The 26043-nt window shown below is 40.3% G+C and overlaps 1 protein-coding gene across 12 annotated transcripts in view; it reads right to left on the bottom strand.

The window, feature by feature from the left end:
• The window catches only part of LOC119012389 (MAM domain-containing glycosylphosphatidylinositol anchor protein 2-like), a 254941-nt gene extending 230571 nt beyond the window's left edge, over window positions 1–24370 (bottom strand). For 6 of the 12 annotated variants that reach the window (XM_037086148.1, XM_037086150.1, XM_037086151.1 and 3 more), the window contains exons 1-2: window positions 24002–24370; window positions 13971–14125 (exon numbers count right to left, since the gene is read on the bottom strand). In XM_037086148.1, the coding sequence (XP_036942043.1) occupies window positions 13971–14106 (136 nt within the window). In that variant the 5' untranslated portion in view covers window positions 14107–14125; window positions 24002–24370. Of the gene's footprint in view, window positions 1–13970; window positions 14126–24001 lie in introns of those variants that run through there. The other 6 variants (XM_037086154.1, XM_037086160.1, XM_037086158.1 and 3 more) reach the window with 4 other exon arrangements.
• Between the last annotated feature and the right edge of the window lie 1673 nt (window positions 24371–26043).

Here is a 26043-nt window from a genome sequence, read left to right as displayed (position 1 = left end):
CAAAACGGGTATTTGATCTCTTTCTAATCTGAATCATAATTAATACAAATTAAACCAAAATGTCAGAAAAGAAAAACATAAATGTTATTAATTCACACAACATCAAATGGTAGTCTACACCGTTAATTCCACATACAATCAGGTGAGCGAGCTAACCTGAAAGAACGCTTAATCGTACATAAACTGTGCAGCAAACTACTCAGCTCACTGCATATTATTGAAACATATTGGCAAACTTTCTGTATAAATAGCAGAAAAAAGCATACAGACTTTCAAGCGTCACAATGGATTGTTCGCTGACATACCCTCCACCTCAGAAAGCACTAGAGAAATTGCACATGGTGCTGCTGCAGACTGGTTTAAACAGGGCACTAAAGGCGGTCCTACATGTTGTTGCAGGCATTGTTATTGCTCAATTACTTTACGTCAAACCTGAGTATAGCAGCCCGTTTAGCAGTAGTGACATTAGTTATTCATTCCCATTTCTTTTGTTTCTTTTTGGCATTGTAAAAACTCTCAAAATATAAAACCCCATGACCAGTGAAATCTCCCTGTCACAATAAAGGAGAAATCAAAGTGAGTCCCACCTTCAGGTTGCCTGTTCTTTGATTCAGTATTTCTAAAGCTGGAGCTGGGCTGAATCATACAGAGATTTATGTGTGCTTTCAAGCACATTTTTCGAGCCAGACGGTTTGAATTATGTTCATTAATATAAGGGAATTTATGAAATCTTTAACATATATGTGAAAAATGTTTCAATGTGCTGTCCATCATGAGTTATTACATTAGTAAGTGAAGGTTTTCAACACAGTATCCAAGGTGCAGTTTTCATTTCATGCTTTTCATTTACTGTCTGATTATTTAGTCCTAAGTGAATAATTATTAATGTGGACAATTTGTAATGTAGACAACACATCAGTAATCGCATGCATTCTTAATTTACTGACCACTACTACTTACTATATCATTGCTCATCTGTAAAGATAATTTAGTTTGTGCTGTTAAGCAGAATCAACATCTGATAAGAAGAAAACCATTTATTTGTTTGTAATGTAGTGTATTATAGTTCCAGTCATGTTTTACTGTTGTATTTTCAGAGTTTTGACGGTCATGCTGAAGAGAACAGTGTGGTATGATCTCTTTGGTCTGTCACCTCGTGCAGTGTGTCTGCAAATATCACAAAACTGTGTAAGTCACAGTGTGATATGAGCTAAAATGCTACAAGCAAGGTGAAAAAAATCCTCAACCACATGACATGTGGCATTTTATATATGGACATCACAAAATACTGTAATGTTGTACATCGTTTGTCAAGATCAATGAAAAAGCTTTTTTTTTTCACAAGATGAAAATAGCTATAAAGTTTTCCAAATTGTTCGAAGATTGTGTATAAACTCTTGTGTCAATGTATAAAGACGCTGTGGGGACGTATGAAGCTCATACATCATATCTCCACATGACAGTGTGCAGTGGAGCGGTAAACCCTTCTACCAGACACAAGCACACGGTGCATCTAAAAACTATCGTTCCATTACCGACAGCAGTCCAGGGATCAGGGTTCTGCACTCAACTAAAACAAAGCCTCAGGCATTTACTTGAAGCATTGTATTAAACATGTCATCATACGATTGCCTCATTGCATTGCATATTAAAACAAAACTAAATAATACATTTATTGATGAGCTACAGCTTTTGATTACTTCCATTGCTGACTGCTCTGTTTGATTAACTGCTTATAACTCATCCTCCTTCTTCTCAACGGGCTTCTCCATGTTCTTAGGCACAGTAGCTGTCAGTGGCATGCAACTTCCATTTTGAGGTAGAGTTACTGAATTAGCTGTTTGAATCCCTCACCCTCTACCACACAGATTGGTAACTTATATCTCCTCAGACCAGCACGCACACTTTCTTCCTCCAGCTCACAGCAAAGTGTTATGATGCTTGTAGTACGTAACCAAAGTGTAACATCTCACTCAACTTGACTTTGTTGCCTTTCTGGAGGAAACGTTCCCACTCTGAGCTTCTTTTAGCATCGCCTCATTGCATTGCATATTAAAACACAACTAAATAATGCATTTATTTTGATGCTCTGACAAAACTTTACAGCTTTTAACAGATGGGCTACGGCTTTTGATTACTTCCATTGTTGACTAATCTGTCTGAGTAACTGATTAGATCTTTTAAAAATGTCAGAAAATTGCTTCTAAAACTGTCAAATAGTTTTTCCCAAAGTCCAAGATGAATCCTCAAATGTCTCATTTGGTTTACAATCTGAAGATATTATTCAACTTAGTGTCACAGAGGAGAAAAGAAACATTTTTTACTCCCTTATTGGTATTGGCATCTGTCCCAAAGATCCAGTATCAGTCAGGCTTTACAATTGGCTACTTTGCATCATTTACATCTTAAAACAGTTAAAAAAGTATAGGACTCTGTGATGCACACTCATTTTATTGAGTTTATTGCATGTGCATGTTTTCCTGGCCACCTCCACAGGCAGGTCAAAGAGCACTTAGAGGGGAGCAGCCACAGAGCTGACAGGGACATGTTTCCCTACTCACTGCATGACTCCAGACTTTCAAACCCTTTTCCCCATCACTAATTTTGGTCTCATTGCATGCTGTAAAGCAGCGAGAGACAGCAAAAGACAGATGGGATAAGATGTAGCAGTCATGAGGTGGATTTGAACAGATGATGCTGGGGGTTTGAGCCTGCCAGTGCACCTGGACAACTCACAGCGACAAACCCGACGAACTACTGCTATGAATGTAATGGCAAGCTAAAAGACTGGGCTGGTTGCACGGAGATGTTTATTCATATATTTGTTGGCCTGTTCTACAGCAGGGATATGCGTGTAATGGAAAGACATTTGTATTCTTGAGTCCCATCTGGCTTTAGAGTAACTCCCCGGCATTAGAACAATCCCAAGCTAGTGGTAATGTGTTTTTTTTTTCCTGACAATGTTATCCCACATTCATATCATTTCTTGTGGTCGAGTAATGGAGATTGGATAGAAACATAATATATAATATAAAGGCAAATCCCCCCTGCAGTCTCTCCCTCCCTCCATCTTCAACATTTCAGTCCACTAGCATTAATTTAATGCTTCGTCTATCTAATATTGTAATCCTATAAAATTTTCTGCTATTGTAATTCTGCCCTCTGAATCACGAAGAGCAGACCTATGAGTTTATATTCCCACGGACTCAAACTCCATCAGATTGCACTCTCTTTTTTTCTTCCATGCAACTGCAAACTTGTGCCTGTGTGTGTGCGCATGTGTGTGAGCGTGTGTGTGGGAGGGTGTGTGTGTGTGTTTGTTTGCGTGTTTGAAAAGAGCAGGCAGGTTGAGGCTCAGTCTGTTGAGAATGAGGCCTGATCCGATCCCAAGAGACGTAAAAGGGCGCAGTCTTACGTGTACAACAGAAATCGCACACGTAAACATACAACCTTTTCTCTGGCAGCACTTCCTGTCCCTCGGGAAGTGGCTACATGAGAATAAGTGAGTGTGAGTGCTTGCTTGCGTTTGTGTGTTTGTGTCTGGATGTTGGGAGGTTAAGGCTGAAACGGAGATATTCAACTGAGACCGGGCCAGGGCACAAACTGAAAACTAGTGCAGGTGTAACAGGACACAGTGGCAAATGACTATATCGCAGAGCTAGACACTCCTGGTTTTCCAGCTGGGTGAATTAACTGGAATCTGCCTCTTTTATATGGAAAATGGGTCGCAAATTACCACCTGAGATGAGCTTTGAGCCAGTGAGCCAGGATGCAGCCTCCCGACTTTTAATATGCATTAGATAACCTGATTTTGACATTTTATTAATAGGGAAACTGTCAGGACGGGGATACAGCATTCTTTATTTAATCACTGTTACATTACTGCGGTGATTGTGTATCAAATGAAAAAAATGACACAATAATCAAATTTTTATGACAACGGCATATTAATGTATGCCAGAGAGAACGAAGCTATTATTGTGGCCTGTGTATACCCTGCTGGTGGGTTACAGTGTGGCTCTGCTGTCCTTGAGGGGATCAATTGCACGACATTGATCTTCCTTTAGCATAACTAGGAGTAGCACAGCAACCAAAGTCATACGCTCTCTTCAACAACAGAAACGTACACCTCCCTGCTCATTTAAATCAATAACGAACAAGCCTCAAAAACATCTAAAAAAAAAATGTGAGTGACTTGGTCCCCTGGAGGAGCTAAAAGCACATTTTCAAAAAGGACATTTTCTATTAATCCTCTCTACGATTAAAAATAAATTCTAGTGTATCACAGGAATTCAAAAGCAAAACTGTCTGGCTTGCTAGACGTGTCACAAACAGCTCTCTGAGGGAGCATCCTTATGCAGAGGCAAAAGAGCAAAATCAGAAAAAAAAAACTGCGTAGTGTTTCTAGCACGTAATACTATTCCAGTATCACTTCTCGGCATTTTGGCTAAGATCAAGTGTAGTAATTCTATTCCAGTAACTTAGAAATTAGCACTGTTCAACCCAAGCAGTCATTATTACCCAAAACAAACCCCTCAAGGACAAACAGTGAGTGACAGCTCCATTATCAGGATGTAAGTTTAAGGACAACATTTTCAAAAGATCTGCTGACTGTTTTGCTGAGACACTCACTGTGAAAACATCCTCCTACAGATCCAAACAGCAACAAACTTTAGCCAGAAGGAGGATTCAGTGATTCATCAGTACTTGTACTTAGAGGGTACATGTGTTCCTCATCTCCTAGCATGCCATTTAATCCAATGTAATACAATATATTAACACCACAAGGGGTGTCAGTTTGGCAATTTAACCTGACACCTAGTACTGGGCAACTAACCGAATAATTATTAAGAAATAAAAACACAAACTGACAGGAAACACAAAAGGGGCTTTCAGTTGCGTCTGTCGACTCAGTGAGCTCCGCTGCACTGACTCAGCTTCTTGGTGAAGTTGTCATGTGCTGGACAGGGAGGATCTGAATGGAGGAGCACAATTATAGTCTCGCATTGCTGGGGCTATTTCCACACTTTGTTTAGTCGCTGTGTCAGCACTGGAGAGAGACGCACACTGGACTGCATCTCCCAGGCAGCACTGCTTAAGTTACAGGTAGTTAAAGTAGTTATAGAAAGTCAACTTTCGTTTGTGAGAGCTGTCACGTGTCAGGGCTAATAATAGCTTATCAGCCCCGGTTAGCTTGACTTATAGCTCATCCTCCTTCTTCTCAACGGGCTTCTCCATGTGCTTAGTCACAGTAGCTCTCATTCCACTTCCATTTCGAGGTAAGGTTACTGAATTAGCTGTTTGAATCCCTCAGCCTCTACCACACTGATTGGCAACATATATCTCCTCAGACCAGCGTGCACACTTTCTCCCTCCGGCTCACAGCACAGTGTTATAATGCTTGTAATACTAAACCAAAGAATAACATCTCACTCACTTTGACTTTGTTGCCTTTCTGGAGCCAACAGTCCCACTCTGAGCTTCTTATAGCATGCATCACGTTACCTCTGCCTGCTCTCACAAAGCCGGCAGCAGACACCGTGCCTGTATGTGAATTAACCTGTGGGCTGACACGTGCAAGTGGTCAAAATTATCCTCGCTGGTAAGCATACCTAAATGACAAACCCTCAAAAATGGTCACAGCAATGAATGATAACTTGTTAAAGAGTTTTTAAAAAAACCTGCAGTGGTGTCACGTTTTACAGCATCACTGTACTGAGGTGTACTGTATAAGAATTAACAGGGACTGGGTACATGTGTCCCTGCAGGCAGAGACAGATTGAAAATATAACAAAAGCTGTGCAGGTCTAACAGAATAGTGTGTTGGAAAATGTACACATAAATCATTATCTATCTGTATTAACTGCTCATGCATTGATTGATCAATGTTACAGACCACTCTCTTAATATACAGTTTTTTCTGCACACCACTCTGCTGTTGGCAATATTGTATGGCAGTAAAGCTGTTAGTGGGAAGATTTGGCCCAATTCAGTCAACTTATTCTTTGATTGATCTTTAGAAGTTATTGCACAAGAGGACACAAACAAACAGTTTTTCATGGTTATTATTTAATCAATCATGTATGCCAAGTTCAGCCCTTCCCTGACATTTTTAATCACCACATATAATGCCCTGCAGCCAATAAGTATAGTACATGACATCAAACCACTCACCGATGCTCTCGAGGAGGCAACCTGCTGATGGTTTTCAGCATAAAGCAAAATAAAAATGGGTTGACCTTGCAGTGAGACTGCTGTGGAAGAGTAACTAAAAGCTTTTAGAATTACTTAATTTTGTATTTATTCTAATGGAAGGACACTGAAGTGGAGCACAACATTTGTTTAACTTCAAGTTCATCACCTCAACTCTTCTACCAGTTATTCTGCATCATTTCAACTGACAGCTATGGTGAGCTAATTATGTCAGGAAAGCAGTTGGTGAATGTATGGTGCTCCAAAATGTACACAATCAATGGAAGTGTCCATGGGGATGTATTTGTAGACGAGACTATTTGTATCAGGCAAGTGAATAGAAATGAATGTTTCCAAGTACAAAAGTGTTTCCAAGTACAGAAGTGCTGTCAAATAAAATGTACAATGGCTCGTAGTTTTTCCTCCTCTCTTTCCTTAATATATTAAAAGGAGGCTGACAATTCATCACAGTCAGCCATGTTTATTTGTTCTGCAGTTCAATTGGGAAATTCCAACCTCCGATATTGACTGGAGCGAAGAATTAGTGCTCAGTTGCACATGGAACTACACCCACCAGTAACATCACGGTGTACTGACAACATGGAGTACACTTCTACATCACTGCTGCAAAGTGAGAAATGAAAGAACTGAAGATCAACAAATACTAGTTTTTCTATAGGTTTTAATTTGTTCTCCTGAAAATTACTTGCAAAAATATTGAAAGAAAAAAAGACTGAGAAGAATTAGAGCCCAAGGCTTTTTGAGTTCATATGTGCATACTAACAATTTGTCAAGAAATTAGAAATCTGTGGCCTTGCAGGTGGCAATGTCTGAATTTCCAAGCTCCATTGTAACTATTTAAAAAGACAGAAGCACCGTGCCTGTTTAAAACTACTGTTTACCCTCTTTAATATTCCTGGTGATAATCTAACTCTTGAACAAGAGAAGAAATGTAAATAAAACAAAAGTGTTTACTCTGATCTTGTCAACCTGAACCACAAAATGAGAGGTTTTAAAGAATCCTTTTCAGTGCAACGCTGTATCTCGCTCTATTTCCCCAATGTATTTTCTGCCTGAATTTTGTATACTGAGCGAAAAAGGATTATCCTGTGGTGTTGCATTGTGAAATTCACAGGTGTGAGTGTTCCTTGATAATCACGCAAATTAAGAAAATTATGTTAAGGATTGACAATCACAGAGTGTGAGATGACTTGCTAATCTCCTTGGATGTGCACACAGTGTTCACTCAAACACACACCCACACTATTTACATATGAACGGCCTCACGGCTAGCAAAAGTAAATCAATGGCCCAAATTCCAGTAAGGTTTTCATGTTCAGCCTGAAGGAAGTTCATCATTCCGATGTTATTTATTCACTTGCTCTGAGATCACAGAGGAGAAGAGATAAGAGAACATGTTGCAAAGTAGTTTTTGCCCCTGCTGCAGAAAAGTTATTCTTTCCAGCCAGTTGTTTTGTTGTTAAATATTCTATGAAATCAGCTAGTGTGCATTCGATTGCAACAACAAATGTGATTAGGATTCAGGTGCTTCTCTCTGCTCCTCCCACACACACACACACTCTACCATGCAGACAGCCCTTGCTCTCTCCTTGTTTCCAATTCAAATGGGAATTGTGCGGAGAGTCACTGCCAGAAAAAAGAGGCCTCATTAATGCTTTGGCTTGATGACACTCTCGTGATACCAATAATCAATCATGAAACCTCATGCTACGATCTAGTCAGTTAAGCACTGCCACAAATCAATACCATGATAAAGCGACTTGTCCCTCGGGCACACCCCACTGCTAACTCTGCTCTGTGGAGACTTTCCCCGGCCGGACATTAATCCCACTGCACTGGACGCTCCTCAGCTGGTCATTTTCTCAACACTACTTCCATATTTGTCTTAAGCTGGTGTGGCCATTGTCGGCTTAGCACACACAAGGACAGTTTCAGCAACGTCCTGCAACACCTTCACTATGACAAAGAACAGCCTGTTTGAAATAAAACCACTGACAGAGGATAAATATGGAGGCGATAGACGATATACTGTAAGGCTGCTAGTCTGTAGGTCACATTCAGTTCAGCTAAGGCTTTAGGCTGTCACACCATATTTCACACTTTTTTCCTGCCACTGTACGCTACTTCAAAGTGTACTCGAGTGTTTCCGTGCACACAGCTGGGCTATGCTCTTGTTGAGTCAGTGCATATGTCCTACAAATGGAAAACTTTTTCAAAGTTCTTCACTGTAAAATAAAGAATGAATATCGACCACAATATGTTAAATATGTGAATACAGTTGTGAACTAACACACACATACCGTTTACAGGACATAAAATAAATATCAAAAAGGAGAACACAAACCAATTCTCCATCCCATGTCCGGCTTCCACTACAATCCAGGGGCTCATTGCTGCCTCTGCGGCCTATCAGAGCTCTGCACTGTTGCCATAGCAGCAACTTTGAGCTCTTCAGCTCTTTAGCTCAGTGACAGAGGCAGTGAGCTACAGTCAACACGAGCAGGAGCAAATGAAGCTCATGCAAAAGAAAATGCGACATATGCACAAAAAGCACGAATGTGTTAATACTTATGCTTATGTTTATGATCTTCCTTAACTAGCATGACTCTTTCTATATATATGAAGTCATCTTCTCATGGGTGATCACACTGTATGGGGTGTCATTGTGTAAAACAAACAGTTTGATTTGTTCTTAAAGAACCAAGGTTTCCCTGCTGAGCGTTATGCCTTATATATATCGCCTCTTGCTGTCTCTCAACAGAGAGATTAGCTACTTTTGTAGTTTGATTAGGGTCAGTTTCAGTCCTATTCTCTCATGTTCACCACAGAAAAAAATAATTCCAACTGTATGTGCAGATTTTTACTTAAAGGGGAAAAAAAGTTCTTCTCATAAAGCCGGGTTGTCCATGCAGTAGAAAAAAATTTTTAGACCAAAAAAAAAAAAAAAAAGAAAAAAATGTTAACTTGTTTTTCTGTGGGTTGTGTTTGTGTTTTTTTTGCCATTTAACAAAACAGCAATGGAGCTGGTGCAGCAGATCGTGAGATGACGTTGCCTTGTTAAATATAGTCAACACTGTGACTGTCACAACCTGCTGCAGCCCCCCTGCAAACACCTAGCCAGTCCACTTTTCCTAATGAGCCCAGAGACACTCTTGCAGTGAAGGGCTACTCCAGAGATAAGTGGCCCCGAGAAGAGCAGCAGAAGGCTGGTAGAGAATCCTAAGAGGTTGTTGAGTTTACCGGGAAAACTACAGCTCAGGAACTGCCGTATAAGAACCACAAGAAAAACAGACATTACCAGAGCTGCTGTCTGAGAGTTTGAGTAAAGAATTGAAAATGCAACCAACAAAGCCAACCATTCACAGGTAGTGAGTAGTAAGGTTGGAGTTCGGAGGAAATGCAGTGATCCATAATAACACAACCTTTACCGTCATTAAACATTGCGTTGCCATGTTTATACCAAATTGCTGTCCCTATCACACTCACTCAAATCCCTCTCAATCCAACTGTCAATAAACGCTGGCATACAAAAAGAGCGAAAAGTACAACCTTCTGGCAGACTTTTGCTTGCAAATGAGCCAGGAGCTCTGGGTGCAGGCAACATGGGAGGTTAAATATTTTCCATTTTGCATAAACAACCCACACTGTAATGACACAAAGCTGGTTGAAAATCAGCAAGGTTTCACTTTAACATGGAGATGTACTGTGGGCAGTGACTTTTTAGGGGGATGAGTGCAACATTAGCTGAATCTGAAGATGTGAGCAGCAGGGAAGCGGTAATCATCTCCTTAAGTGCTAATCGGGGCTGATTTACAGTGTGGCTCAATGTGCACCGCTTGCCACTCGATCACGTGAACTCGACACAATACAGTAGCTGTTGATACAACCAACCCCGTCCCTCCACTAGTTCAACAAGAGCTATTCATTAATTTATTTATCTGGGCACTCACAGGAGCAAGGCCATGGAGAAACAGCGGAGGGAGCTTTTTAATCAAGCCTCAGCTCCCAACCGGCTGACTGATGTGCAGCGACGCGTGTTTGTTTATCCAGGGCACAGCTGCCAGAGGGCAAGGTGACGAGGGAATTTCTCTCTCTCCCTGTTGCTCAAACCCTACACATTGAGAACCGTTCTATAAGAGAGAGCCAAAGAAAAAAAAAAAAAACAGGCAAGGAGGATCTTGAACTTTTTCTAACGAGATCTAAAGCACTGGGTGTAATTAGAAGCTGTCTGGAATGAGGACAATTAAGTGCGATTTTGGTGTCCCCCAGGGTTCTCTCAATGGGCCGAATTAGAAAACGGGTGCAAAAAGATTGATGAGTTCAATGTTTTCCAAATGAGCAGCCTTATACACATAATTACACCACGGAAATGAATGGATCATCACGATACAAACTCAGGCGAGGGTATGCTAATTGCTCATCAAATGGGAAGGCTGCGGTGTCAGCTACACAACTGCAGTATTCACAGTAAAAAAAAAAAAAGAGAAAAAAAAGGAGATGAAGAGCTGGGGAGGGGGCTCTGCTGCTCAGATTAATGTGATCCATCTTCCTTTTGTCTATGTTCATTATTCTATATTCACACTGTAACCTCAGTTATCTAGTCTGTGCCAGTCAAATGCACAAGGACGTTGCAGCACTTCTTACAGTCCTGTATCGCTTCTGCCATTAAAAGCGGCTTCAATGTGAAGCAGGATTCCTCAACCTCAATGCTCTTTGACGTGCGATGGATGGTGAAGGAAGTGCAAATTAAACATCAGTATGACTGTCTTTCATTTCTTTTCCCTTCGGGAGTCAATTTCCTGAAGGATGAGATTTGTTGACGTCTGCCAGTATTTTGATGCTTGCATAGTTACTACATTCAGCTTAACTTTCCTCAGGGTTTGCAGTGACACGGTCAGACGGTGCAGAGGAAGACATTTTGTCAAAGACTAGACATCAGTAAGTAATATTTAGTGGAGTGATCTTGGGGATAATGACATGACTAATTTGAATAAATCCCCTCTCTATGGTATGGGGGTCATAATTATCGTCAGAGGTTATAGGACTTCAGAAACAGCTGCCAGAGCGCCTGTTAAGTTGATGGAAGGAGTCCAAATGAAACTTGGTTTTAAAATGTGAGGACATTAGACCTTTGATCATACGGTTCTGATTTTCTTTTTCAATATCCACACAGTTTTTTTCTTTACTTTGCACTGTGTAGCTTAAAGATATTCAGCATCATCTCAGCTCTGGTCCTCACTCGAGTGTGATTTACATAAGAGATGATGTTTCATTTTCTATGGATTTTTATTTAAACTTTGTTTTATATTTCTGAACCAGTCGTCCAATGACCCATTAGTGAAGGCGTAGCCAAGTGTGCCAGGAGTTCAAATGTTAAAATCACCAATCTGTACACTATCACCCAACTAATTTCCTGCCCATCGGACCTTTGATATCCTCACACTAAGCCTGAGGTGTCACTGTTACAGGGGACATGTCGGCAATGGTCTACTTATCAAATCCCCAGGAATGGTTCACAAATCCTTTTTTGCCTGACCTTATCTGATATCTGTCCTGCAAGCCTTTCAGCACACTCATCCTGCATCGCATTAGACCATATGGCCTTGGGCTTACTGGGCCGCCGTGTATCCTTCCCCCCTTCATCCCACATCCCAACATGAATAAGTGAGTGTCCAGGAAGGGTTGTCTAGATCTCTTTAGATATCCTCTGGGATGCCCGGCCTTGCCTTGTGGAACGCAGTCCATTTAGGGATGCTGGAAAAGGCAGGATTCACACTGCAGTGGGTTGCTATGAAAAAGTTCATGCTGATTGGACTACATATTTAATTAGTTTTTCTCTGGTTCAAGAGATATGCTAAGACACAGAAACACATGAAGTGGAGTTAAAAGAGAAGGGTTTAAATTTGTGGACTGAAGCAAAAAGAAAGATGATTTTGAATGTTAGAACAAAAATACATTTACTATGCTGATTGAACCTGTCAATAAAGAGAATATGAAAAAACAAAAAACTGTCCTTTGGGGGGGATGCCGTGACATGTTTTGATGCAGCCAGCACAACAAAGAAAGGCGTTTCAAAGACATCCATGAAAGGCACGAGTAGAAAGGCACATCTGTGAGTGCAGACATTAGGCTGCATCAAAACATTCCCATTCTTCTAAATTAAGGTCACAGCCTGAATCGGCGATGTTATGGATCACTTGATATGAATATTTCGATGATACTTTGAATGGGAGGCACTGCTGCTACACATAAATATATTGACAAACATATAATGTAACAGCAATCATGTAAAAAGCTAAGATGCACTTATAGCGGCCTTAACTGAGCAGTTGTTCACACAATGCCAGCGGGCAGTGAAAGGAACATGAGGACAGATAAATATTGACAAATATTGGCAAACATATGTCCTTGTGAATGTACAGTATGTAGTTATGGCTTACATCAGGTGGTAACAAAACAAAAAACTAAGATATCACTTTACTCTTGTGGACATATTTCCTTATTTAGTAATATTTTAGAAGACATATTTTGAATTAGTTTTCAAGAAATTAAACAGATGAATCGACTATAGAGCAATACCTATCTGACATCAGCCAACAATGTTCAGACCAGATCAAGACAGCAAAACTCCTACGTTTGTTTTTTACTCCTTATGAAATCAACTATTCCTGATAGTCTTTTATTTTACATCTGGTAATTTACTTGTTTATTCATTCCTCCATTGAATTATTCATCGAATGTTTTTGTTTTAAGCTACGAGAGAGGTTAAGACAGAAATGCTCTTTGTCACTTGGAGTTTTCATCAACGAAACCACAGTGTAAGTGCAGCCCATTAAGAGGTCAAAGAGTGGCACAGAGTGAGAGGAGCAGAAAAATTCAGGGAGGCCTCTGAGGTGAACATGGACACACTCGGCCTCAGGGGTCTTCCTCTGACTTTCCTCCCAGCTGCCACATTCAGATGGTAGCCTTCGGATTAAATTCAGACAGAACTAGGAATCCATTAATTAGTTGTAATGTGCTGTGTCTGTGTGGGGAAGACAGTGATGCAGCAAAAAGGTGAGGAGGAAGTGAGGAGGAAGAGAAAAGAGTGTACCGGAGTTAATGGGTTGTTAATGGAAGCATTTGCTATTCAGGACCATGGACAGCGCCACAGAGGAACTCCAGCCAAACTTCAAGCAAGGGCATAATCCAGACCCTTATGAAGGAAACTGGAACCAAATTAAATGCACACTAAGGCTGGTGAAAGCACAGTAGGGTCTTGCAAAGTATCATTTGCAAGTGTATTTATGCGTGTCAGACATGCAGCTTTCCAGAGACCTTCAGCGAACTACACCCAAATCCATTCCATGCAGGATTTCAACAAAGAGGGTTGTGACTAATAGTTTGGACACATGTACTCCAGCTTGTGACAACTGAGCTACAGTGTTAATTATGTCTGGGTTTAAGGATCAAATGAATAAACATGAGCTTTGTTTAATTATGGCCTTCACTGGAGAAAATTCCTCAGATTGGGAAGGACATAAGCTGTCAGAAGGAGGATAAGCTCTCACACCTGCTGGATGACACATACTCTAAGTCCCTTTAACAAATATGTCCAACGCAAATCTCTTCACTTTAAATAGGGTGCAGTCTTATAGACTCCCTGTGTGGGGATGGAGGGGAAATGAAAGAGCAGGAGGAAAATATAGAGACAAAGATGCACGTCAACAAGACTGAAACAAACAGGCAGAGAATGAGCTGTGTTGCCACTTCCTAACCTCCATGCTCGGAAAGGTTGCTCGTTGGTCGGGTTAACCTGCCGGCTGTCTCAAGGCAGCTCTTCAACTCAACGCCCAAATGCTGGTGTCTGCCTCGGAGCTTATCAGGTTTCCCCAGATGGTGATTTGAGCGCATGGAGGGAGCGAGAGGCGCACTGAAAGGGAAAGGGGAGTGGAGAGGAGTGGAGGTGAGTTTACCAAGATGAAACAGACTCTACACTTGGGGTCAAAAAAATATGTGACTTGCTTTTTTTCCTTTACTTCTTTGCTCCATTTTTGCCAAGGTGCCTATGGATTCATTTCTGCTAAAACAAGGAGAGTTTGTGTGATAAGCACAAAGAAGTCTGAAAGCTCAATACAAGTGGAAAAAAAAAAAAAAAAAAGTTCATTAAAGCAAGAAAAATGAAGTCCCTGCAAGGTTTTGTGTACACTTCAGCACAAGTGAAGAGCAAGTCAGTGTATTCACTGAGGAGTTGTAATCAAATATTTACACTATCAGTGTACTCTGCTTTTTCCATTCCGCTGCTCATTAGGTCTTTGATTGACATAAAAAAAAGGTAACATATTTGGAGCAATCGGAAAGCCATTTTATCCATCATCCAAACATCATTCTTTTAGCTGCTGCCTTAATATTTCAAATTTGCCATTACATAATACACCAGCGCTATTTGTTTACATAATGTAAAACATGTCTGACCGTGCTTATGACAGCAAAACAGCGAGTGTTATCATGATATGTGGGGGGTTCAAATGTTGCGTTACTGAATGCGGTGCTACAGGATGCATCCATGCAAACTCGAGAGCTAATTGACTGTAATGTCATTTTATCTGCTTCAGCAGGTTATTGACAGCAACATCCCAGAAGCCTGTTCATCCTTCTGTCAACTCGTCAGCATGGGAGAAGCCATTATCATCTAATTATGGCTCACACTTTCATATAATCCTGACATTTCCTCCTTCTCTCGCCCGCTCTCTCTCCGAGCTTTGGGAGCCGCGACGCATGGCTGTATTGTAGTGGTAATAGTGCAATGTTGTGCTTGCTAGTGTACGTGAATTGAGTGTGGGTGGCAGAGGATGAGAATGAGAGGTAATAAAGACAGTTTTAATTTCCTGGAGTCACTCAACAGACAGTTCTTATCCATCTGCTGCTTCCCTCTTAACAGCCTCACAGTCTTTAAATCTCTACATTCTTGTACTTGAGTATAAAAAAAAAAAAAAAAAAAAACACCAACAACAACAACTGCAAGATTAAAAACAACGGATTGCTGAATCCACATCAACAATTTGAAAACAGTGTTGCCAGTGTTTGCAGAGAGCATAGCCTTGAATGATGCGTAGTTATTACTGAAAGAACCGTTGTGCGGTCGGCAAAGGAAAGGTCACCGTCAGACATGAGGAATGGGAGGTTTGTCGGGGGGGGGTGTTGGAAAGAACTCCTGTCCGGGATTAATCTTGTCTTCCCAGAGTTACCTGGGGAATGAGAACATGCTTCATGCTGGGGGTGGAGAAATATCTCACACAAAAAAAAACAACAACAATCGAGTGCGTGTTTGTGTGCCTTTCAACTGAGAGATAAAATAATGTGTTAACGTATCAGCCCACACCAAGTTTGCCCATGTGACGCAGGGTTCACATGCTCTTTTAAAGGTGTGCGGGGTCTACAGACGACCTTCTCTCTGAACCGCGTTTCTTTTCATCTGCCGTTTCCAGCAACCCTCTGCTGTGCCCCTTATTAATCTTCCGTGGAAAAAAAAAAAAACACCGGGTTTCAAGCGAGCGCTGGGTGCTGAGGGATATCAGAGCAATCGATGCGAGGAGCTTCTGTAAAGGAAGCAGCAGCAGGCCCCGGTGATGTGGGCGAAGGTGAGAATCTCAGTATGAATCCTACAATTTATCCTGTGCAGCGCTGCAGAGAACAGAGGGAAAGTTCCATATTTCCACTTCAGCAGCCATCAATAGCTCACAGGCTGTCTCTCACTGCACTGCTTCATGATTGCAGCTGTTATAGGATGGTTAGGTGTTTGTCAGGTGAAACTGAGCAATATCCAGATCAGTGCAGATGGCATAAGAAATGTAATGTATTAGCTTTAAAACCTTCAATTTGCATAATATGACCTTGCATTATTTGATTCATGAACGTTTAGGTGAAGGCAGTTTATATAAGGGTGGAAGATTTCAGATTAATCATGAAGGCATCCCCATTCTACCATTCAGGTAAATCATAGATATTGTGGTATTTAATGTCCTCTAAGCTTCACAGTCAACAAGATGGCTATGCTGACTGGACGAATTACTTCACGAACAAAAATACATTTAGATTGTGATTTCAATTCAATTGCAAGCACTGGACAATATTAAAAATGTCATGTCACTATTACTAAATAATGCTATGATCAGCAAAATATGCTTAAAGCAACAACATTACGTTCAAATCTGCATTTTGTGTGATTTGGTGCCCCCCACAGTTTCTGTGTGCAACTACAATGTCATAAAGACAAATCCCAGGTCTGTAACGATTTCTCAGATGTAAAGAAAGTGCCGTCCACAAACAAAACTCATTACATCCTAGCATTGATATGTGTTTAAAACTTAAAAAGGACAGACTTTTGTGAGTGAACATCCTTTAAAGTAAAAAAAAATCAACTCACAAACCACAAGGTTCCCCTATATTTATAGATGATAAATCAAATTATCACAGCAATGGAACCATCTGCGATAACACCATATACTGCCATCAAGATATTTTTTTGGCCGTATTGCCCATCGCAAGCCCTCAAGGACACTCTTAAAAACTGAACCCTGTTACATCAGAAGCAATAACATTACAGCTAAAACAGCAACTGAGGTTTCTTCCCCCCAAAAGAGCAAAAGAGTTCTGAAAGTTTCCATCATTCTACCATCAGGAAAACTGTTCACATCAATCCATATGATAAAGTCTGCAGAATTTGGTGCACTTTCATTTAGCATGGATGCAGCGTGTTTTCAAAAGAAATAATACATCACTGAAACATGGTGAATTATCTCCGTGACAGTCGATCTGTTGTGCTAGGTAGTTCTGGATTGCTTCTCTCCATCTCCAGCATGAACAAAATGCTAAAGTTCAAATAGAGTTTTCAACCACTGGCAACAATTGAGACACCTGCAGAACTTTATTTTTACCTTTAAGTTACCACCAATTCAAACTTCTAGCTGCGGCTTATAAATGTTTACTTAGACTGTACCTCACTTATTATTAAATAGCTCAGACAGCTGTATGGCTCAAGTGTGTAATAACAGACGCATTTTGGGAATACATATATGATCCATCAAAGCTTCGCTGGAATGGCCCAATTTCTAAACAGTAAGAGTGGATTGGGACATCCCCATAGTGTTAAATAGTAATAGAATAATAGATTTAAGTAACCTCAGGAAAAATACAAATCCTAAAAATAAACATATCCCTAACCAATAAAAAATAAATAAAAAATCATTCATTTCATGAACCTGTCCAATGTTCTTACATTCAAAGTACGATGTAAGGACTTTTCTGAATTCAGAAGAGAGCTTTTTATGCAAGCCAACTCAAAAGCAGAATAATTTACTATTAATGTACAGTGCACACATGCAGAGCAACATAAATATTCTTTCCTTCAGCATTTCACATCAGCGGCCAAGAACTGAACTGATAGATGCAAAGATACAGATCAACATAGCAAGTCTGCAGGAGGAATATATTATTCTTAAGGTCTGACAGTTATCGGTACATGGCTTTGGGTTTCACTCTTGCTTCCGCTGGAGAACATTTCATTGATCACACTTCTAAAACCTTGCAGGACAGAGAAGCCTAAGATGCAATCCATATGCAAGAGTCAGGATCACAGTACAGTTCAGTTGGACTTGGCTCTGGGATACACTGAAATGATATGAGAGCGAGCGCATGCACCACGACGATGATGACATTTTCAGATTACTATTGCAGTCACCGGAATCACATTTCCATCTTTCCATTTGGGCCGCTTTGCAGGGTTTATTAGCAAGATAAAAAATATTATGATTATTTTAATTTGTCTGCCTGCACACAAACACTTATTTTTCTCCCTGCAACATTACCAACATTCAAAACATCACACATGTTTATATGCTCTCATTTATTTCAACCCTGACACATCAATGCCAAGTCGACTACGGAAAAAAAAAAAACATTAAAGCCTGTACCAAATGTGCGACAGCTTGCCATAAATCCACATGGCATAAATTGGACCAATTATTCTCCTCCTGTCATCAACACACAGCCCATTCAGTTGACTCAGAGTCTATGCATAGCCGTTGTTTTTTGTACTGCTATTCTAATGTGCCACCGCAGAGCTGCGTTCTGCAGATCTGCCAGACTGCCAGGAAAGCTCAGTTAGCCAGCTCTGTCCTATCAGGAATACCAAGTACATGTTCAGACTACTCAGAGGACGTGGATACAGATGCCTCTGTGTTCAGCCTCAGCTTGCAGGCTGGAGGCAGAACGCCACCATATTACAGAAACAAAGCCTAATCGCCAGACTGTGTTGCTCATCAGAGGAAACATGACTCCTCTTGTTCTCTGCAGCCAAGGCTAGCTTCGGCAGCACTTCACCTTCACGTGCATGTATGCATGTAAACACAGTCTGTGCACATATAGTATGTACTCAAACATATGGGCACAGGCACACATAGATATAAATGCATACAGTGTGCAGTCATTATTGTATTCCTAAGGCAACAGAGAGGCCAGTGTGCCCCGGCTGTCATACATGAGAGAACATGAGTGATATGGCTCTGTGCCTCCAGGCCTGGCTTGTCACTCTGCTAAATTGTTGTAATTTTCTTCTCCTGGACTGGCCTGCAGATGTGTAACCTTCTACATTTCACCTTGCCACTGTCCTGAGGTCAGAGAGGCACTAAAGGCTGTATACTTACACACCTAATGTGGGCAAGAATGGTTGATGTCGTCTTGGAGAAATGCATGCCATATTTAACTTTTTAACCTCTATTTCTTCAGATCATCTGTAATCATACATGCTCTCAGTGCAGTATTACCCAGTAAATGTCTATCTGTTACACAGACAGTAGGGAAGACAAATTGCAGCAGATCCACATCATGTCAGGCTGTTAGCTATAAATGCCTCCCCTCCCCTTCATCTTTCCAAAGGCTGCATACAGTCTATGTCCTCATATGCAGTTATATCTTGTGCAAAGCGACACACAGAGAGGTATAATGGCCATACAGAGAATCATAAGGATTCAACTCAAACTGCTCTATATGCATTGCTCTCCAGTTCCCTACTGATCTGACTACAGGTGATGGAGTTGTCAGTTTCTTTAACCCAAAGATTCGACAGCATCTCTCACAGTTTTGCTTATCTGTGCTCACCGCAGAAGACTTAACAGACTGGGCCGAGGCACAAAGCAGACACCTGATCTTCCTCAGCTTATTTTAGCACAGGGCTAGTTTTTCAGACGTCTGTAACGAGTTGGAGGAAATGCTGGAAAGAGAGAGTGAAGCGATTCGCGAAGTTCTGTTTACCCTGGTTTTCTAGTCGAGTGCTCCAACGTGACTCAGTGAGAAGGATCCAATAACACCCACTTACTGTCAAATGAAAGATTTACTGCAAGTTTTTTTGATTTCTACATGCAGGGTGCAGCTTTTGTCAGGGGTTGCTGCACTCTATATGTGGTTTAATCATTTTATTTCTTTTGAACATAAGCTTGTAAGTTTGCAAGAAGTATCATCAGTGTTTGCCCTCAGTTGCTTTTAGGTGGGGGAATGGGGAGCGGGCTGGTGTCTGTTCATCTTTGACATTAGAGTGAAGTTCTTCAGTTGATAGCCAGCATTGACTAAAAGCATGTAAGGACTGTAAAATGAGACTGGTACACACTTACCAAAGCTAATTTCCAAAGAGCGTAATTACTGAAAAGAAATACCAACATTACACGTAGAATACATACACAATGTCACAATTTACATAGGTGAAACACTGATATTCTTGTACATGCATGAATGTCACTGCGTGTCAATGTTTTCTGAGCACAAGCTAAGCTTTTGCGATCCATGCTCACTCTGCAACTGCAAGCAAAGTGTCAGAAATTATGTGAACATGGCGGATTTGTGTGAGCTTCTGGTTTTTACGATCATCAGTTGGTTGGAGGAGAAACTGAACACAGTTGGAGAGTAGTCTGAGTTTGAGTAAGCTGGTAACCAACTAGCTGCTTTTATTAAAAACCCAGTGGTCTTCATACTTTTTACATAATGGCGAGGCTGAATAATGGCGCAGCATTATCACCTTGAGCAGGCTGTTTAAAAGGATCTTAAGAGAAGTTAGAACGTTGATTGTCTGTCTGTCCTCGAAGAAAAAGTGCTCCTCCGTTTTCCAGTGATTTCTAATTTTTTTTCCTGTTTAAGGGGTTTTGGGGGGAATTGTTCCTTATCAGAATCTAGGTCTAAGGATAGAGGGTGTTGTATGCTGTGCAGATTGTGAAGCCCCTTGAGGCAAATCTGTGATTTGTAATATCGGACTGTATGAATAAAACTGACAAAAGTAGGATGAGGGGGAGGGTTGGGTGGAGACAGGATGAGGCGAGGAGAATAGCAAAGAGTCCATGTGCGCCCAGTCCTGTACTCAGCTGCTGAGTGCAGCTCTCAGGTTGCCATTTGTCCATTCCCTGTTCCAGAGAGAGGGGGCAAGGCGCTGAGAGAGACTCCCTGCAGCAGATGGCAGAGTTATGCTCTGCAGAGGTGAGAAATAGCCCATTAGCCTGACCAAAAATTACAGCCTGCCTCCTCTTTAGTGCTCAGCCTTGAGTACACCTGACCAGATTGGGACTGTGCCTGGCATGATCATCACTCTAATCATACTGTTGCTCTGTTGAAAACAAAGACTCAGTTGTTGATCTGCTCTTGCTGTCCCTATCTGCACTGTGTGCGTATCGACTGAATGAGGAGAGATCCCCTGGAAATAAATTACAATATTTATGAAGTATTGAGAGGGCAACACAGAAGCATTTTGCCAATTACAGCCCATTAATGCAGAGCATCTTCCCCCTTGGACTTTAAAAATACCTTCAGTTAAAATTCAGGGGCTGACTGTGGTTAAGGCATTCATACTTTCCAGAAAGAGTAAGTGGTAGAACGTGAGAAAAGATCTGAGCTGTCAGCTAATCTTAAAATGTCTACATCTCAAATCATCTCTGACTAAACTGTTTAAGCACATTTAGAAACTTAGAAAGTTCACTCACTTTGACTTTAGCCCAGGGCTCCAGGGCGCAATGTTTTGGTCACACATGCATCCAAATGATTTGTCATGTACGCCTTAACATTTTCATTGTTCACCAGGTGCACCTGAAAGTTCGCAGGTCTAATTAAAAAAACAATGTAGCCTATTAAAATAGTTTTAACAAACAGCAACTGGGTGTACAGATAGTAGTTGCTTTTGAAAAAATATTACCCTATAAACATGTTTTCTGTACATATCTTGTCATTGTATAGTGAGATTTGATTTGTGATGCCACACCCTGCACTGCTTCCATTTTTCACGCTGTCAAACCACCATGGTTCCTGTTTTTTACACCATCCCAATAATATTTTAGGGTGATTTATTTTTTTGAGTTTGTCAAGCACGAAAAACATCAGCACTTTTAACGTTAAATGTTAATTGATTTAAGCAATTATCACAATTTCTTGTTGTGTGTGCTGTGATTTAAATGAGGAAAAACATTTCTCTGCAGCTTCATTCCTGTTTACGATCATTTACATTTAATTAAAATATATTATTGGGTGTATCTAAATTATGCACTGGTGCACCTAAAAAAAACATTTGGTGCACCGGTGCAACCAATGCCAAAAGTTAGTTCAGAGCCCTGGTATAATCTCTAAAAGATAACCCATCAGTAAAATCTAAGCCTTTCCCGGTGATATTTATGAACCCTGGATGCAGTAACAAAATGTAAATGGCCCTTCTGAGCCTCATTAAATGAGTCTGCTGTTGCCTAAACTATCTAATCAGTTGATAAGAACAGCCAGTGCACACATGAGAATATGTAATCATCTTATTCTTGAGGATTTCTTCAAGAGCAGGAGGTTTTATGGATCCTCTTTTTAAACATAATTCTTTGCAAATTACTGAAATAACATTTCTATTCATACTTTAGGTATAGCCATTGGGGAGTGGCACAAAGGGATGAGGGACTTGGGAGACTTTTAATGCCTTCCCATTCACAGAACAAGGTGAGACTGAATTAATGCAGCAGCTTTCCAAAGCAAAAGACACAGTATTACAATGTGGGGACTTGACAACCGTGTAAGGATTAGCTTGCGTTACACTGGAAGTAGACAATTCAAGGAAGCTGCTTCAGAAGGAATTAAAGAGCCATATGCAGTATATGTTCCGACATGACTCTGCGTGTTTATGTCAGGCACCTCTGACCGTTTGGAGGAAACTCTGCACGGCTAACAGAGGAAACTGCAAACAGCAGCACCCATCTTATCTATTGTTTTCTGTGTCTCCTTTTACAGGAGGCAGGAGTCAGTCTGACAGCTGGAGGGCACAGATTGAAGATGTATTTTTTGCTGGGTTTTTTTTTTTTTTGAGAAAAAGAGGTGAAACAATACAATTCCACTCGAATCAGAAGATAAGAAAGGCTGTTTACGTCTGCTAAAACCTGCACAACATAATCAATTATGTCCCATTCATAAACAAATCTATTATGTCACACAGGTCAGCTACATTAATTTAATGGAACATTAGAAATGTCAATTAATGTCATAAAGCCAGGTGCTGCAAACTGATAAGAATTTTATTCAAGCGATCAGATGTTCGCAACAGAACACACAGGGTGACTGCACACATAATGTTCATGACTCGTTAACTCCAAACATTTAGTCAAGGGAACATGAGCCGCTACATTATGTGATCAACAGTAATGTGTGCCATACTGAGCAACACTACAGAGCCACATATCGGTTGTTTGTCACCAATTACTCGGCACAAGTGCCCGCTGATGAGATCAGACGCTACAACTGTTAACACCAATAATGGAAGTACATGTCGGCATCAAAAGTAATGAAAACTGTCCTACATGAAAAGAACAAACTCTTCTAATCTATCGCAGCAGCTATATACCACTTCCAAGGTATGTCGTGTACTGTGTATCATTCTGTGAAAGTGCTGTTAGCTGCATATTTGTAAAGACATATCAAAGAATCACGACTAAGTGTTTGTTCAATCAAATTACAACTTATAATAATGAGAATAATAATTGTGTAAGACCATAAAACTTGAAACCGTGATATTTTCCGAGATGATTATTGTACCATGAAAATTCAAAAAACGTTTCATCCATATCAGAAAGTGGCAAAAAAAAATAAATGTCAAGATATCCAAAGAAAGGCCCCATAAATTTAGTGTGCCACAGACAGTCAGCAATCCGGGCCAGAATGGGACCAGGTGGTATTTTAGGGGCGCCAGTTAACCATGAACTTAAAGTGAATGCTCGTTCTATCTGTGACATGTCTCAGGAAGTCAGACAGCCGATCTAAAAACACTAGGTCTAAAGTAGGACAGCCACTTTAACACCAAAGTTAAGATTGTGATGAACCACAATACCACTGCTACAATTGAAGATTCATTTTTAATGTGTATTATTAACTATGCAATCACAGTCTGTTACTCTTAGTCAGTAACTCTGTCATACAATAGGAAGTCTATACCTTAATAAAGATATATATATATATATATATATATAGATATAGATATAGATATAGATATAGATATTATATATATATATATATATATATATATATATATATAGATATAGATATAGATATAGATATATATATAGAGAGAGAGAGAGATATGAAAAATGTCATCTCAAATCAAACAAGCAAATTGTTTGAGCCACACTATTATAGTAGTATAGCTAGCTAGCACTACTTCTTTCTACATAACTCATAAACAAAACATGGCAGCACTTACAATAACTCAAAGTAATTATGCAAGTAAGACACACACATAGATAGTTTAACTCACATTTGAATTCCTCCGTCCTTTCTTTTATGGAGGCGAAGTTGTTTGTTTGTTGTTGTTGTCTCCTCCTCAGCTTCAGCACCTCCATGGCTGCTAGCAAGCTAGCTTAACGCGCCGATGCTAACAGGTCAGTACAGGAAATACGAGCTACTTCTTCCGTTTGTATTAAGCGTTTGCACGTTAGCTAGCTAAGTTAGATGACTTCTTACTATTTCTTTGGAGTGAAGTCCAACTTTTCTTCTACACAGTCCGGGCAGTTAACAGCGCCACATTAAAATATCCGCTTCTCACCGTTTGATGGCAGGTGACCGAAATCATGGTAATCAAATAAAGTAACTCTCACCTGCGTTGTCTCCAGTGGCTGCAATACCCCTTTTCACCACACGTTGTAATGGACACTGGTAGTACAAACTAGAGGGGGCGCTGTTTCACCACTTAAAAAAAAAAAAAAAAACCTCAATAAGACATGGGGGGAGAAACAGCAACAGAGATTAAATAAGAACTGTGTAAAAAGTGTGAATTATGTGGCAGAAACATTTGTTTTAATAGACAGATAACATTTTGAGCTTCCATTTTAAAGATCACTGCTCCACAAAATATGACATCTCCTAATATCATGGGACATGCCATTACACACGCACACTTAAAGCGAAACTCTCGCCAAAATGCAGCCAGGCTTTTTTTTTTTTTAATGTATATGAGTCAAAACCTTTGTGTAAAAGACATACACTAGGGAGCTGTTCCCAAAAATATATAGATAATTGTTTCAAATATCGTTCTTTTTAGTAAACTCTGTGTACACAAACAATGTTCTCAATGCTGGTGTTCATGTGTAGAGACCCTGGTGATACTACGAGCAAAGTTTCATGTTGTGTCGAGCTTTCTTAGTGTTTTAAAAATTGCGATTTTGATGCTATCATAAAAGTGCCCGTAGCACTCCCATTTAAAATGAGTTTGACCTGAAAACATAAAAATGGTAAATCTTAAAAGTGCCAATTATGCTTTTACATGAAGGTTTGACTCGGGTACATTCACACAAAAAAAAAAAACCTAGGTTGCATTTTGACGAGAGTTTCACTTTAATTTCTCTGGCTTAGTGGTGACATTCAATAATGACACCAACCAGGATTGCTTTTTTAGTTTCACAAACATTTCCCCCCTCGGAAATATCACCTAAATTTCCAGCAAATTCTAAAAAAAAAAAGAAAGAAAGAAAATGTAATAAAATAGATAAATGCTAGCTGCCAGCTGTGTTTGGTGATTGTGCAACAATTTATTCTGTCAGCATACCCTGAATAATTTGGCTAATTAGCGGTTTTTGATATTAAAAAGGAGTTGGCAACAGATGGTGCAGAGGAACCTGGCGTTAAGTCTTGCAGAGACACTTGCATAGCATCCACAAAAATCAATTTTTGGTGTAGTGCTGAGAGACACAGTCAGGTCAATCAATTCTGCTTCAGACACTGAGATGTCTCCTCTATGCCCGTGCATCACAGGCAGAGGAAATGTACAAAGCTGGCAGCTGGACAGTCAGCACTGCAGTGTGTGCAATTCAAGTTCATGTTCTATTTCCGCAAATCTCTCATCTAAACTCACAGCATACGTCTGAATTTTTCAAACGCCTAAAATGTTCTTTTCAAGCACAGTAAAAGGCCCTCATGCAATATATCTTTGACTGTTCGTGCTTTGATTATTTCAGATACGTAGATTTGATGCAATGAAACAACAGTAATCCCCGTGTACACTGCAGCAGCGAGCACAAGAGTTCACAGATGTAATATGAATATCAATAATATCCCAAATGACGGAAATAAAACACAGGCATCCAACAATCCAGACGCTACACATTAAGGAAAATCGCAATGATTAAAGAGACTGCAACAGCTATAGAAGATAAAATAGCTGCAGTAGTCTCCATGGCAGCAGAAAACTGAGCCATAGGAGGTATTAACCTAAATAACAATGAAAGAAATAATGGAGCTGAAGAAAAAGACAATATGGGCAGATTTCCCTGGGGCTGCTGTTACCTGTGCTGAGCACATACT

Source organism: Acanthopagrus latus, chromosome 22, assembly GCF_904848185.1.
Source record: "Acanthopagrus latus isolate v.2019 chromosome 22, fAcaLat1.1, whole genome shotgun sequence".
In the NCBI taxonomy this organism is placed as follows: domain Eukaryota; kingdom Metazoa; phylum Chordata; class Actinopteri; order Spariformes; family Sparidae; genus Acanthopagrus; species Acanthopagrus latus.
The sequence above is the reverse complement of the archived record's forward strand: the minus strand, read 5'-3'. Positions and strand labels throughout refer to the sequence as shown.